Source organism: Podarcis muralis, chromosome 12, assembly GCF_964188315.1.
Source record: "Podarcis muralis chromosome 12, rPodMur119.hap1.1, whole genome shotgun sequence".
In the NCBI taxonomy this organism is placed as follows: Eukaryota; Metazoa; Chordata; class Lepidosauria; order Squamata; family Lacertidae; genus Podarcis; species Podarcis muralis.
This window is the reverse complement of record NC_135666.1, coordinates 5,531,936-5,548,403: the sequence shown is the minus strand read 5'-3', so window position 1 is coordinate 5,548,403 and position 16,468 is coordinate 5,531,936. Positions and strand designations below refer to the sequence as shown.

General features: G+C 45.5%; 1 protein-coding gene across 1 annotated transcript in view; it reads right to left on the bottom strand.

Moving 5' to 3' along the window:
• Nucleotides 1-6,441, bottom strand: part of CCDC12 (coiled-coil domain containing 12) — a 35,281-nt gene extending 28,840 nt beyond the window's left edge. The window contains exon 1 of the mRNA XM_028750300.2: nt 6,289-6,441. Coding sequence (XP_028606133.2) covers nt 6,289-6,381 — 93 coding nt within the window. The 5' untranslated portion in view covers nt 6,382-6,441. The remainder of the gene's footprint in view (nt 1-6,288) is intronic.
• Between the last annotated feature and the right edge of the window lie 10,027 nt (nt 6,442-16,468).

Sequence of the window (16,468 nt, the reverse complement as noted above, 5' to 3'; positions counted from 1 at the left end):
TATTAAATCTATTAATTGTGCATTTAATTACATATATTCTATTAAATATATTGTGTATATTAAATAATATTAGCTATACAGTGGTACCTCGGGTTAAGTACTTAATTCGTTCCGGAGGTCCGTTCTTAACCTGAAGCACTTTAGCTAATGGGGCCTCCTGCTGCAGCCGCGCCGCTGGAGCACATTTTCTGTTCTTATCCTGAAGCAAAGTTCTTAACCTGAAGCACTATTTCTGGGTTAATGGAGTCTGTAAACTGAAATGTATGTAACCTGAAGCGTATGTAACCTGAGGTACCACTGTACTGTGAACACTTTAACTCATAATATGGAAATTTAATTCAGTGTGTGGCTCGTGGGTTCTGTGTCAAAGTACTGCTGCGGCCCACCTGGTCTGAGAGGCTGAACCGCCTGGCCTGAAGCAATCCATTTTCCCAAGCTGCCAGAAACTTTATTAGTCAGGCTATTAATAAACGATGAGCTGTGGGGGTAGGCGGTTTATCTTGACAGATCACTTTATTCCTAACATGGATAATTCATAGAAGCCGCAACTTCTTGGGGGCACTGGCAGCAAGGAAAGCGCCAGCAAACCTTCAGCTATCGTATTTCTTTTTAATTAAGAAATAAAAGGTTTCCAAGGGACAAAAGCAGCGCTCTTCCATGACGGCGTAGATGTGAAGTAGACAACAGCTTGTGAGAGAACAAGCACTACATGGCCTCAGCTGGGGCCAATGGAATCCCCCCTCCTCAATGTAGAATCACCAAGTCAGTTCACGTTATCAAGTTATTTCAGGATATATTGAAGATATTGTCATGGTACACAGGTTATGCATGAAGTACCCAATGCTAAACCTACACAGGTGTGCCCTGAGAAGATCTGGAATAAAGTGTTCAAATCATGAAAACATATGGACTGCCTATTTTACTCTAGCCTGGTATTCCAATAGTAGCCAGCTAGATGCTCCCAGCAGTTCACAGCTGAGGAACGATGGAGCTAACGGAGTCCTATTAGTTCCTAGTACCAGATTATCAAAAGTATTCTGAACAAGGGAGGTTTCCATTTTAGCAAATAGCCTCTGACAGATCTATTCCTCTGTGAATATGGAAGTTCTTTTTTCAAAGGAACTTCTAGCGATATTCTTCATCGGCAACTGAATCTACTGCCAATCATTTTCACTGGTGGGTTCATAGCAGACAAATTCTTTTTGCCTTGCTACACCATTCATAATCGTCAAGCATAACTCCTCAGGATTCACTACCCAAAAAAAAGAAGTCCCAAATGCTTATGCCTTCCATCATAAGGAAAATGCCCAATAAATATTACTAAATTATTATGGCATGCTCTTGTCCATGGGGTCACAAAGTGTTGGACTAAATGACTAAACAACAACAAATTATTATACAGGCAAACTCCCTATTTATGCAGGGTAAATGTTCTGAGGCATTTAAGTGAAATTGCATATACTGTATTGGGAACAAGATCGAAAAAGCCTGCAAACAGCACAACCGCTCCCTCAAAACCTCATCACTCAAACTCCAAATCTCCACAGGCCTCAAAGGTCGGTGCAAGGGCTCCCAAGATTGTTTTCGTGCTTTTTTAAGAGGTGTTTTTGCCACTTTTCGTACCACTTCCAGGTTTGTGGCAATGCACGTATGCCTTGAACGCGTGTAAACGGGGAGTTTCCGTTGAGTGCTTTTAAAGTGTTTAAAGTGGTATGTGTACACTGTGCCAGTAATACAGATAAACGATCAATCTGCAAGTTATTTATCAGTATTATCACCCACAAATTAAAAGACAGGGGCGGAGCACACACAAACACACTCAAGGCTGCCTACCGCACTCAGAACCAAGTAGAAATTTGTACCCAGGGTTTCTGGTCCAGTGCACAGTCTCTTTCATTTGACCATATGTATACTATATCAGGCATGTCCAACAGGTTGATTGTGATCAACTGGTAGATCACCTCCCGTTCGTAGTCGATTGCGGTCTAGCAATGATGCCTCCTCCCGCCCCCTGCGCTAGGGGTATCCATTGGCTCCCCCCCCCCCCCAAAGCAAGCTCTATAACTTTGGCTTTTCCCTGAAAAAAAATGGGTAGATCAGCCAGTTTTTTTGTACTGGGAGTAGATCGCAGTCTCTTGGGAGTTGGACGTGCCTGTACTATATCATCAAAGAGATGTCATATAGAAATCTCTGCCTCCTCAAATCCTTCATATCATGGCACCTTAAGCTACTCACACGCTCCTGGATTCCAAAACCCTACCTCTAGGCCTTCAAAAGTTACCACAATCTCCCCACCCACCCCTAAAACACATTAGAGCTCATTTCTGAGGATCACAGGAGATCCAAGTCCCTCATATCCTATGTCAGGCACCCCCGAACTCGGCCCTCCAGATGTTTTGGGACTACAACCCCCATCATCCCTAGCTAACAGGACCAGCAGTCAGGGATAATAGGAATTGTAGTCCCAAAACATCTGGAGGGCCGAGTTGGGGGTGCCTGCCCTACATATTCCCATTCACTTCCTGTGCCCCAAATCTCATAACTGAGGCTCGAGTTTTGGTATTCTCGTTCAATTTAAGATACAAATTTTTCTAGTTTGAGTAACACAGACCCTTAATGCTGGTAAAAGACTCTAGTCCAAACCTTTAGCAATCCAGGAAATCTACCACTACAACTCTCTTGCTGGGTTGCCATCTCATCTCTGCTTAAAAACCTCCAACGAAGAGACTCTACAACCTTCCAGGGCAGTCTATTGCACTACCCAATGGCTTGTACCACCAGAAAATTCTTCTTAATGTTGAGTCTTAATAATATAATAATAATTATTTATACCCCGCCCATCTGGCTGAGTTTCCCCAGCCACTCTGGGTGGCTCCCAATCGAGTGTTAAAAAAAAATACAGCATTAAATATTAAAAACTTCCCTAAACAGGGCTGCCTTCAGATGTCTTTTAAAGATAAGATAGCTGCTTATTTCCTTCACATCTGAAGGGAGGGCATTCCACAGGGAGGGTGCCACTACCGAGAAGGCCCTCTGTCTGGTTCCCTGTAACCTCACTTCTCGCAATGAGGGAACCGCCAGAAGGCCCTCGGAGCTGGACCTCAGTGTCCGGGCAGAACGATGGGGGAGGAGACGCTCCTTCAGGTATACTGGACCGAGGCTGTTTAGGGCTTTAAAGGTCAGCATCAACACTTTGAATTGTGCTCGGAAACATACTGGGAGCCAATGCAGATCTCTCAGGACCAGTCAAAATCCCCTAACTTGTGAGTTTTGGTCATTCCCTGTAAAGCAACCGAAAAACCACAAATCTGCTGCATCATCTGTGTGGAATCCCTTTAAACGTACATACATCAGAGAAAGAACCCTTTTAATTCAGTAACATGTGGGAAACCATCTTGGCTGTGAGTCCTGCAGAATCTGCTCCCTGTCCTGCAGGCCTTTTTCACTTGACCTGGGAGGGCAGGACCCTGACTGAATCCAGCTACAAAAGCTTAAGCTGAAAAGACTCTTGGGTTGGGGTGTTGAAGTTTGTGGGGTTTTTTAATCTTTATTACAGATATTGTTGTGATTTTTGTGCAAACTGTTCAGTTTAACTGCATATTTTTAATGACTACTTTTGTTACATTGTAGTTATGTTTATTTTCATGTTGCAAGTTGACTTGAGCGTGGTATGAGCTGTGGAAAGGTGGCTTACAAATAAAATTATGTATGTATGATTTGGCAATCATTTTCTTGTGTGTCTTACAAATAAACACACCTGCTTTCCAAAAGGAATCGCAACTTTGTATCCAAATTAGCATTAGCCACTTGCTCTGCTAATACAAGGTTTTTCTGCATGTAAAACAGAACTTCCCACACTTCCTCCCCCCACAAACGTCCTAAATCTGTTCTGAGGGTTCCCCCTTCCTTCAGAGCATATTTGGGGAGGCCCTGGGGCACACCCTGGGGGAGGAAAGTGGCCATGTGCCATTACACCAGCATAAATCCTTCCACTAATGAAGACTTGAGAAACTTGGGTCCCCAGATGTTGACGGACTACAACTCCCATCATCCCTAAGCACTGATATAAAAGTTAATTTAGAAAATCATAAGGGAAGGAAGTTGATAGTGTTATAAGAATGTTTACGTCATATATTTATGTGTGTGTATATATATATGGGATGCGGGTGGCGCTGTGGGTAAAAGCCTCAGCGCCTAGGGCTTGCCGATCGAAAGGTTGGCGGTTCGAATCCCCGCGGCGGGGTGCGCTCCCGTTGCTCGGTCCCAGCGCCTGCCAACCTAGCAGTTCGAAAGCACCCTCGGGCGCAAGTAGATTAATAGGGACCGCTTATTGGCGGGAAGGTAAACGGCGTTCCGTGTGCTGCGCTGGCTCGCCAGATTCAGCTTTGTCACGCTGGCCACGTGACCCGGAAGTGTCTCCGGACAGCGCTGGCCCTCGGCCTCTTAAGTGAGATGGGCGCACAACCCTAGAGTCTGTCAAGACTGGCCCGTACGGGCAGGGGTACCTTTACCTTTACACACACACAGATAGATAGATAGATAGATAGATAGATAGATGATTGATAGATAGATAGATAGATAGATAGATAGATAGATTAAATGTTCACAAATGTACCAAGCAAACACATATATAAATATATAAAACCACATGCCTGAAACCCACAGGAAAAGTCCTAAAGCCATTTTGACTCTTTCAGTCACCTGAAATATTTCTCAACAAGGTTGAAGGAAATGCAGAAACCTTCCCATTATCTCTGTCCTCACAAATCCTGCCTTAAGGGCACATTTAAGGTGTGAATTGGGTGAGCCTGTGACCTGGCTCAGGAATTTAGTATTATCATTAGAAAAGAATGGCCAGGCTGTCCAGGTAACCCAGTCAAAGTGACCATTAACAGGTAACCTGGCAACAAAAAAATTCCTTCCAGTAGCACCTTAGAGACCAACTAAGTTTGTTATTGGTATGAGCTTTCGTATGCATGCACACTTCTTCAGATAGTGTAAAAAAAATTGTAACATGGCAGACAGGGTAAAAACAACCCACTCAGATTTCTGTTGTAGACCGCCTTTTCTGTGACGTAGGTATGATGTACCTGGGGGGTGGAATTGAGCTACACTCCTTCTGTGATGTATGTCCGATGTTTCTTCGGGTGGTCTTGGACTCCAGCGTGGGCAATTTAAAATGTCTATATAAGGGCTTTTTTTTTTAATTGTCTATATAAAGCCTCAGCGCCTAGGGCTTGCCCATCGAAAGGTCGGCGGTTTGAATCCCCGCGGCGGGGTGCGCTCCCGTTGCTCAGTCCCAGCGCCTGCCAACCTAGCAGTTCAAAAGCACCCCCGGGTGCAAGTAGATAAATAAGGACCGCTTTCTAGCGGGAAGGTAAACGGCGTTTCCGTGTGCGGCTCTGGCTCGCCAGAGCAGCGATGTCACGCTGGCCACATGACCCGGAAGTGTCTCCGGACAGCGCTGGCCCCTGGCCTCTTGAGTGAGATGGGCGCACAACCCCAGAGTCTGTCAAGACTGGCCCGTACGGGCAGGGGTACCTTTACCTTTACCTTTATATAAGGGCTTGCACACCTTTGTTCTGGGTTCCTCTCCTCCCTCCTGCGTTGGGGCGGGAGGGGGTGAGCACCCTGTTGCAACAGTTAATAAAGATCAGGCTTCCTAGCTGCTTTGCTTCTCAATATTTTCTAGTTGGCCTCTGTTATTTTCTCCTACCAATAGAGAACCTACAAAAGAACTCTATATGGGCTCTTGGATACCCCATAAGGGAAAAAGAGCAGCTTTATTACTTAAAACCAGGCTTCCTTAAACTCGGCCCTCCAGATGTTTTGAGACTACAATTCCCATCATCCCTGACCACTGGTCCTGCTAGCTAGAGATCATGGGAGTTGTAGGCCAAAAAAAAAAAAACATCTGGGGGGCCTAGTTTGAGGAAGCCTGCTTAAAACAATAGGCTCCAAAGTGCCAGGAAAGTAAAGTGGAAAACACTGATGTGGTGATATATTACTAAGTAGAAAATTAATAATAAAATAAAATAATAATAATAAATAAAAATTATTTGAAGGGGGACACAAAAAGTGACCTGGCAGGGACGGTCATTCGCCCCTCCCCCTCCCCCTCGGGATCCACAGGGCTGAGGGGAAGCTGAGGGGCCCGATCCACCAGGGCTGCCTTCCTGCTCTCCCACCACGCCAAGCCGACCTCGGCCCTGCTCCCCCCCCCCGCCCCATTCGGACCCGAAGCCGCCGCCCTTAACCCTCCTGCCCCGCTCCGCTCCCCCTGCCGACCTGCCTGGCCGTCGCCCCGGTTCTCTCCCTCAGAGCCTTCAGCCGCTCCTTCCTCTTCAGCGCCTCCTCCTGCAGCCCACCGGGCGCCGCCATCTTGGCCCCTAGTGCGCAGGCGCAGAGCGGCGGAGCGCAGGGCCCGGCGAGCGGCGGGAGACTGCCGAGTGGTCGATGGGCGGCGTTGTGAGTGCGGAGGGAGGCGAGGCGAGCGGAGCGCAGAGAACATCGATCGGAGGAAAAGTGGGGGAGGGGCGGGTATAAAAATGTGAGGAGGATTTAGTATTAATTTTATTTTGAGAGGGGTTAGTGTAGGTTGGGGCATAAGAGAGAAGAAGGTGGCCCTTTTGGTTGGAGGAGGGGTCTGTTCAGCCACAGTGCCTCTGACCATGCACAGAGTGCTTTCCCCACTCAGGAGGGACTCTGCGCTGGGGGGGGGTTTCCCCAAATTTTATTTTATTTAATATATGCTTTATTGGGAATAAAAAGAAGTAACAAACAAAAGAGTAATCCAGAAGAAAAAAAGAAAATAGTAATATATGTTACATCCCATCACAATACATTCTTCTTGAATTTCTAACAATTTCCCGTCACTCCATCATGCATCTACCACTTAGTCAATCATCTAAAGCAAAGGTAAAGGGACCCCTGACCATTAGGTCCAGTCGTGGCCGACTCGTGTTGTGGTGCTCATCTCGCTTTATTGGCCGAGGGAGCTGGCGTACAGCTTCTGGGTCATGTGGCCAGCATGACTAAGCCGCTTCTGGCAAATCAGAGCAGTGCATGGAAACGCCGTTTACCTTCCTGCCAGAGTGGTACCTATTTATCTACTTGCACTTTGATATGCTTTCAAACTGCTAGGTGGGCAGGAGCAGGGACCGAGCAACGGGAGCTCACCCCTTCGCCTTCTCATCGGCAAGTCCTAGGCTCTGTGGTTTAACCCACAGCGCCACCCACGTCCCAGTCAATCATCTAGCGCAGTACTTAATTTCGTTTTCTTAAATTTTGTCCATATTATGGTTTCCCCCCCAAGTTTTCTCATGTCATTTGTATATCACAAAAATAGCATGATAAATGTGGGAAAATATCCACAACATATGTTTCATTGTTCGTGGTCAATGTTAGGGCAGCTTGAGGGTGAGAGAGGCCCACCAGGGAATCATAGAATGGTAGGAAGGGACCTCCGAGGGAAATCTAGTCCAACCCCCCTTGCAATGCAGGAAATTGAAGACGCGGTCTAACCGGCTGAAACCATACTGGACCCTGCTTCGCTTGGCAAATGTGCTAGCAGTTTTATTGCTGCGCCAATAACTTGCCATTGCGGGAGGATGTCTAAATTTTACAAAATATATAAATAACACCATAATTGAGGCTAACATCTGCAAAACAACAACAACCAGGGATAAGCTTGTGAACCAATGCACTCTTATTTGTTTATTATTATTTGATTTATTCAGTTTGCATTTACCTGCCAATATGCCCCATTGAATTCACTGGGATTTACTTCTGAGTAGGCATGCATATATGCCTGTTGTCTCTGTCCATGGAGTTTTCTTGGCAGGGATACTGGAGTGGTTTGCCGGTTCCTCCTCCAGGTGGATCACGTTTGGTCAAAACTCTCCACTATGACCTGTCCATCTTGGGTGCCCTGCTCGGCATAGCTCATAGCTTCTCTGTGTTATTCAAGCCCCTTCGCCACGGCAAGGCATGAAGGGGATTGCTTTTGAATTATGGTGCTGGAGGAGACTCTTGAGAGTCCCATGGACTGCAAGAAGATCAAACCTCTCCATTCTGAAGGAAATCAGCCCTGAGTGCTCACTGGAAGCACAGATCCTGAAGCTGAGGCTCCAATACTTTGGCCACCTCATGAGGAGAGAAGACTCCCTGGAAAAGACCCTGATGTTGGGAAAGATGGAGGGCACAAGGAGAAGGGGACGACAGAGGACGAGATGGTGGGACAGTGTTCTTGAAGCTACCAGCATGAGTTTGGCCAAACTGCGGGAGGCAGTGGAAGACAGGAGTGCCTGGCGTGCTCTGATCCAGGGGGTCACGAAGAGTCGGACACGACTAAACGACAACAACAAAAAGGCATGCATATGCTTGCTTAGCTGGCATGTTGAGTAAAGGGAACGGGGAAGGCCTTCACAAAGCAGCTGTGCTGTCAATATTAGAAGAGCCATTGATAAAAATTCAATGTTGCAAACAATTTTATACTGTAAAACAGGTAATTTCTTTTTTTAAAAAAAATGATATTTATTAAGATTTTACAGACAAGAAAGCGTTACAAAATTAAAAAGGAACAAGTAAAAAAGTAACAAGAAAAAAGAAAATAAAAGGTACAAAAATACAAATGAAAAAATACAAAATACATAAAAAGTAAAAAAAACAATTAAAAACAAATCAGTATTTTCATGTCTTATATTTCATTTACTTGTTTCCTGACCTCCTCACACCTCCCTTTTTTGTATTCCAGTTCACATAGTTAATTCAGCAAATCCTTTCCCTCTTTGTTTTTATCTTAATTCTATATCTTAACATATTATAACTTCGTATTTTCATCTAATTATCAATCCATTTTTACATATTCTTTTTAACCTTATTGCTAAAGCCGTTTCATTTCAATCCAACATCATTTTAACATTCATTAATTTTACAATATTTCTGCAAATAGTCTTTAAATTTCTTCCAATCTTCTTCCACCAACTCTTCTCCCTGGTCTCGGATTCTGCCAGACATTTCCGCCAATTCCATATAGTCTATCACTTTCATCTGCCATTCTTCCATGGTGGGTTAAAACAGGTAATTTCATTTCCATTTAAAAAACAACAACAACAACACCTGCCAACAGTTGTCATGCCAGAGTGCAATCTTGGGCATTCTGAATAGGATTTACTTCCAAGAAAACATGCCTAGGATTGTGCTGGATTTGACAACAGGGATAGGATTGCAGGTGGACCTACTGCTTGAGTTTGAAGGCATTTCTATATCACTTTCTACAACAGAGAAAGTTTACTGGAAGGGAAATAGAAGTTGGCAAGCCTAATCAGTATATTTCATGTTTTTGCTTATTAGTTATTACTGATTATTGTTTATTATGGAGAGAATCAATACAGCTGGCCATTGGTAATTTATGTAGCACACTATCGTAGCAAACATAGACATGTCTACTCAGAAGTAAGTCCCACAGAATTCAATGGGGCAGACTCCCAGGTAAATATATGCACACTTATTTGGGAGTAAATCACCAAAGTATTGATCTCTCCATAATAAACTTAACAATAATCAATAGAAAACAAAAGCTCCCTTTCTCTTGATAGAAATCAGGCTATCTTTAACCATTACTGAATTGAAAGCAAATTTTATTATTATTTCCATTTGTGAGCTTCATTCAATGGAGACACAAGATTTTGCCCAGTTTTTTGTTTTATTTACAGTCCACAAATCTTGACATTTGCTTGGCGTGGGACTTTGGCCCACGTTTCTGAGCACGATTCAAAGTGTTGGTTTTGACCTTTCAAGCCCTAAACAGCCTCGGTCCTGTATAGTACCTGAAGGAGCGTCTCCACCCCCATCATTCAGCCCGGACACTGAGATCCAGCGCCAAGGGCCTTCTGGCGATTCCCTCATTGCGAGAAGTGAGGCTACAGGGAACCAGACAGAGGGCCTTCTCGATGGTGGCGCCTGCCCTGTGGAAACCCTTCCATCAAATGTCAAAGAGATAAACAACTACCTGACATTCAGAAGACATCTGAAGGCAGCCCAGTTCAAGGACGTTTTTAATATTTAACGCTGTACTGTTTTTAACACTTGATTGGGAGCCGCCCAGAGTGGCTGGGGAAACTCAGCCAGATGGGCGGGGTATAAATGATAAATTATTATTATTAATATTATTATTATTTGGCCTCACTCAGATCTGAACCATTTCCAATGCACCCAATTTTGCCTCTCTTCCGCATTTCCACATCAGCCCTACCAGCGTGAATGTGCAATGGCAGTCCTGATGCTTCTGGCTTATTTCATCCAGATGTTTGCATTTTAAATAATTCAGAAGCCAGTGTACGGAGCAGACATCAAAGCAAAGGGAGAAGAGTTAGCCGTCAAAAAGAAAGAAAAAGGATGAAGGACAGAGATTAATGCTTCTCCCTAGAATAAATTACTCAGCCTTTCAGAGGTTATTTCAGAGAGATTTTGTACGATGAGATGCATGAATATGCAATGTTTGCCCTTGCGACTGACTTTTGTTGTGTTATGATGTAGAGCGTTGATCTGCAGACAAAGATCACCCAAAGATGGTGCCTGCCTGTGTGTGAAACAGAGGAGGGTAATGAGGGAGGTTCCGGGAATTTAAATACCAGTATTTAAATTTAAATACCAGAATTTACGGTGGCGCTGTGGGTTAAACCCGATCAGACTTGCTGATCAGTAGGTCAGTGGTGAGCTCCCGTTGCTCGGTCCCTGCTCCTGCCAACCTAGCAGTTCGGAAGCACGTCAAAGTGCAAGTAGATAAATAGGTACCGCTCTGGTGGGAAGGTAAACGGCGTTTCCGTGCGCTGCTCTGGTTCGCCAGAAGCGGCTTAGTCCTGCTGGCCACATGACCCGGAAGCTGTACGCCGGCTCCCTCGGCCTATAGAGCGAGATGAGCACCGCAACCCCAGAGTCGGCCACGACTGGGCCTAATGGTCAGGGGTCCCTTTACCTTTACTTATGTGAGAGAGGGTGGAAGAGAAAGAGGGTCCGGGATTTCAATTAGGAATCTGGCAGAAATATTGATCCTAAAACTTTAGACAGGGACAGCCTGTGTGATGCTCTTCAAATGTTCCTGGGCCACAGTTCCCATCATTCCTGGTAGTTGGCCACGCTAAGTGAGGATGAAGTAGTCCACAAACATCTAGAGAGCACTATCCAGGCCATGGATGGGGAACCTGTGCTGTGTGGGCCAAGACTGTTTTCCCTAAGTGACAGCCACTTGTTCCACCCATCAGCTGACAGGCAGGAAGATGGGGCTTAATCCTAGTTTGGCTGCAAAATCCTGTTCCTAGCAGGAACAAGATCAGACAGCAGAGACAGCAGGATTTAATCCCCCACTCATCAGATGAGTGGGGATTAAAGCCCTGTGCAAAAGAGCTCTTTGAATCAGCTCGGTGCCACATCAAAGAGGCTTTTGCAAAGGCTTTAAGACAGATCCTGGTCTCTTGTCTGAGCCTCCAAAGGCTCTTTAAGCCTTTTGCAAGTCGCCAATCTCAGAGACTTAAAAGATAAACAAGGCGAGACTGCCCTACTCACCTGTCAATCATGTGATGCCATGATCTGGCCTGTGTGACAAATGTGCCCCTGAAGGACCAGGTGCGCAGCCTGGGAGTCATTTTGGACTCACAGCTGTCCATGTAGGCGCAGGTTAATTCTGTGTCCAGGGCAGCTGTTTACCAGCTCCATCTGGTACGTAGGCTGAGACCCTATCTGCCTGCAGACTGTCTGGCCAGAGTGGTGCATGCTCTGGTTATCTCCTGCTTGGACTACTGCCGTGCACTCTACGTGGGGCTACCTTTGAAGATGACCAGGAAACTGCAATTAATCCAGAATGCAGTAGCTAGACTGGTGACTGGGAGTGGCTGCCGAGACCACATTTCCCCAGTCTTGAAAGATCTACATTGGCTCCCAGCATGTTTCTGAGCACACTTCAGAGTGTTGGTACTGACCTTTCAAGCCCTAAACAGACTTGGTCCAGTATATCTGAAGGAGCGTCTCCACCCCCATCGTTCAGCCTGGACACTGAGATCCAGCTCCGAGGGCCTTCTGGCGGTTCCCTCATTGGGAGAAGTAAGGTTACAGGAAACCAGACAGAGGGCCTTCTTGGTAGTAGCGCCTGACCTGTGGAATCCCTCCCATCAGATGTCAAGGAGATAAACTATCTTATCTTTAAAAGACATCTGAAGGCAGCCCTGTTTAGGGAAGTTTTTAATACTTAATGCTGTATTGTTTTTAACACTTGATTGGGAGCCAGCCAGAGTGGCTGGGTTCTGAGGTGATATTTGGTGCTTTTGTTTTTGCAAACAAATTTGCGTTTTTGTTTGTGTGGCTTTTCCATTTTTGTGACTGTGGCTTGTTTTTCGTTTTATGATTAACTGGTTGTGTGACTGCGGAAATGGATAAAAGCCCCCCATCCAAACAATGACTATCATCAGCGCAGGTAAGAAAAAATAATTATTTTTATTTTTATCATCTACAATACTGCCTTATTTATTTTATAGTACAGTACATTGATTATGGCTTTCATTTTATGGATCAATGGTCTCGTTAGATAGTAAAACCCATGTTAAATTCCTGTTTTGGGGTTGTTTTTAAAAGTCTGGAATGGATTAATCCATTTTACATTACTCTCTATGGGAAAGCACGCCTTGGTTTTGGAACGCTTTGGATTTGGAACGGACTTCCGCAACAGATTAATTTTGAGAATCAAGGTACCACTGTAGGTTTCTACAGCCACAGCAGGTGCCGCGATCTCCCAACAGTTTGACTTCACCCCCAAAGGCACACCCCTCCAATACGATAATCTTTATTGTCATTGTCCCATACAGAACAACGAAACTGAAAAAATCTACATCAGACATTCAAAAACCAACAAGCCTGCTATCCCAGCCTGGTTAGCCCCCTAAAAACTCTGATACCCCATAATTAAATACAATATACTCCCATACAGACTCCTTATACTGCGTTTAAAACCAGAATCGCATTTGGGTAGAAACTGTTTCTCAGGCGGCTAGTCCTAGTCTTTATAACCCTGTACCTTCTTCCAGAAGGCAGAAGCTGAAAGAGATCATTTCCAGGGTGCGCACTATCCTGCACTATCTCTGCAGCTTTCTTATGGCACCTGGAAGCATAGATTTGATCCAAGGTGGGAAGAGTGCACCCAATTATTCTCTCCGCAGTCTTTACAACCCTGGACAGCATTGTTTTTCCCCTGACCGTGCAGCTCCCAAACCACACACACAGACCATAAGTTAATACACTCTCCACAGTACAATGGTAAAATGACATCAACAGGTCCTTTGAGAGATTGTTTTTCCGGAGGATTCTCAGAAAATATAACCTCTGCTGTGCTCTCTTCATCAGGTCTTTGCTGTTTTCTCTCTACTGTATCCTGAGACAGATGGATGACAACAACCTGTCCAGACATTCCATTCATCATCCGATGCTCTTCCTTGTGTTCCCCCTCCAATGGAAGTATGGAGGGGGGCAAGACAGAAACGGGCCTTTCGAGTGGTGGCTCCCTAGATGTGAAATGCTCTCCCCAGTCCGATGTGCCTGGCTCCATCATCATCAGCTTCCTGGGCTTCCTGTTAACCCAGGCATTTGGCTCTTAATTGAGGTCACATAACATGAAAATAGGGGCGCGGGTGGCGCTGTGGGTAAAAGCCTCAGCGCCTAGGGCTTGCCGATCGTAAGGTCGGCGGTTCGAATCCCCGCGGCGGGGTGCGCTCCCGTCGTTCGGTCCCAGCGCCTGCCATCTAGCAGTTCGAAAGCACCCCGGGTGCAAGTAGATAAATAGGGACCGCTTACTAGCGGGAAGGTAAACGGCGTTTCCGTGTGCTGCGCTGGCTCGCCAGATGCAGCTTTGTCACGGTGGCCACGTGACCCGGAAGTGTCTCCAGACAGCGCTGGCCCCCGGCCTCTTGAGTGAGATGGGTGCACAACCCCAGAGTCTGTCAAGACTGGCCCGTACGGGCAGGGGTACCTTTACCTTTAACATGAAAATAGGGGACACGGGTGGTGCTGTGGGTTAAACCACAGAGCCTTGGACTTGCCGATCAGAAGGTCAGCGGTTCGAATCCCTGCAACGGGGTGAGCTCCCGTTGTTTGGTCCCAGCTCCTGCCAACCTAGCAGTTCGAAAGCACGTCAAAGTGTAAGTAGATACATAGGTACAGCTCCAGCAGGAAGGTAAACGGCGTTTCCGTGCGCTGCTCTGGTTCGCCAGAAGCGGCTTAGTCATGCTGGTCACATGACCCGGAAAAACTGTCTGCGGAAGCAGACAAACGCCGGCTCTCTCAGCCTATAAAGCGAGATGAGCATCGCAACCCCGGAGTCATTTGCGACTGGGCATAATTCTCAGGGGTCCCTTTACCTTTAACATGAAAATACCCTATCCTATATTGTCGGGTGGGCTAGGATTTGTCTTTCATATATGACTGCAGGATGAGCACTTTTAGTCACTTAATGTTCTTCTTTTCTTTGGGCTGTACAGTGGTACCTCAGGTTAAGAACTTAATTCGGTCCGGAGGTCTGTTCTTAACCTGAAACTGTTCTTAACCTGAGGTACCACTTTAGCTAATGGGGCCTCCCGCTACCACCGTGCGATTTCTGTTCTCATCCTGAAGCAAAGTTCTTAACCCAAGGTACTATTTCTGGGTTAGCGGAGTCTGTAACCTGAAGTGTCTGTAACCCGAGGTACCACTGTATTTTAAATTTTGCATTGCATCTACTTTTATAACATTAAGCCACTCAGAGACATTTTGTGCAGCAATTGAATGAAACAAGCAATAGTAAAAAAATAATAACTTAAGAAAAGCAGCACAGTGTCAATTTCTCAGGGAGCAGGTGCCACGCACGCTGGTCTTAGTTTTAGATAGCTTTGGCTAAAACTCCACATTCTGCTCCCCGGTTTCCATTACGAAAATAGGTTCCTGTTACAAAGAATGGCTTCAAATGGTACCTCTGCCTCTCTTGCTAGCTGGAGGGTGTCACCTTTGCAAACTGATCGGCATTGCATTCCAAAGGCTGGAGAGAGCCCGGATCGTGAGGGACTATCAGGCTCCTTTGGTTACATCTCTGATCGCCCCTCAGGTTTGGCAAGAAAAACCACAGGCCGCAGAAAGCCATTCTCACTAATCGAGACAGCCTAAACTCCGCACACAGCATCTTAAAAAGTAGAGACATCACCTTGCCAACAAAGGTCCGTATAGTTAAACTATGGTTTTCTCAGTAGTGATGTATGGAAGTGAGAGCTGGACCATAAAGAAGGCTGATTGCCGAAGAATGGATGCTTTTGAATTATGGTGCTGGAGGAGACTCTTGAGAGTCCCATGGACTGCAAGAAAATCAAACCTCTCCATTCTGAAGGAAATCAGCCCTGAATGCTCACTGGAAGGACAGATCCTGAAGCTGAGGCTCCAAGACTTTGGCCACCTCATGAGAAGAGAAGACTCCCTGGAAAAGACCCTGATGTTGGAAAAGATGGAGGGCACAAGGAGAAGGGGACGACAGAGGACGAGATGGTGGGACAGTGTTCTCGAAGCCACCAGCATGAGTTTGACCAAACTGCGGGAGGCAGTGGAGGACAGAAGTGCCCGGCGTGCTCTGGTCCATGGGGTCACGAAGAGTCGGACACGACTAAACAACTAAACAACAACAACAAACTCTGCACAATATGATAGACACCTAGCGATGTTATGCACGGTCATTGGTAGAATTTTGCAACTGCATGCTCTTAAGCAGAAGGGGGACGTGTAGCAATGTCAACACCCACATGGCCTGCAGAGAAGCAGTGCGCTGGGCATCATGCGCTCTGCTAAGTCCCTTCCTGCAGTTTGGAGATTTACGCAAGAGCAGAGTAAGAAGAACCACGAAGGTTCATCGATTCTTCTTGAACTTTCATAGCTACAGGCATTCCTTCTGCTTTAAAGTCATAAGAACATGAGGAGATCCAAGAAGAATGGCAGACGAAATTAATGGACTATGCAGAATTGGACAAAATGACAGGAAGGATCCGAAATCTGCGGAACCAGAGATTTACAGAAGATTGGAAGAAGTATATGAACTATCTGAAGAGCAACTGTAATCAACAAATTACGCTAGTAGGACTACGAGAAGTTTTGTAAGGAGAAATATACAAAGTGTTACAAAGCAGAAAAAGATAGAGATATTGGTTATGAGTTTGAAATATAATAAGGAAAATAAGAAATGCATACTAAGAGATTAGATTGGAAAATTTTCAGACAGGACTGATGGAAGTCAAAAAAATTGAATAAGATGTAAAAGTATGTTTAATTACTGTTGAAAATGATATGTTAAAAAACTAATAAAAAATTATATATATAAAAAAAGGACATAAGGAGAGCCTGCAGGATCAGGCCAATGGCCCGTGTAGTCCAGGATCCTGTCCCCACTGCAGCCAACCAGATGCCAGATCTC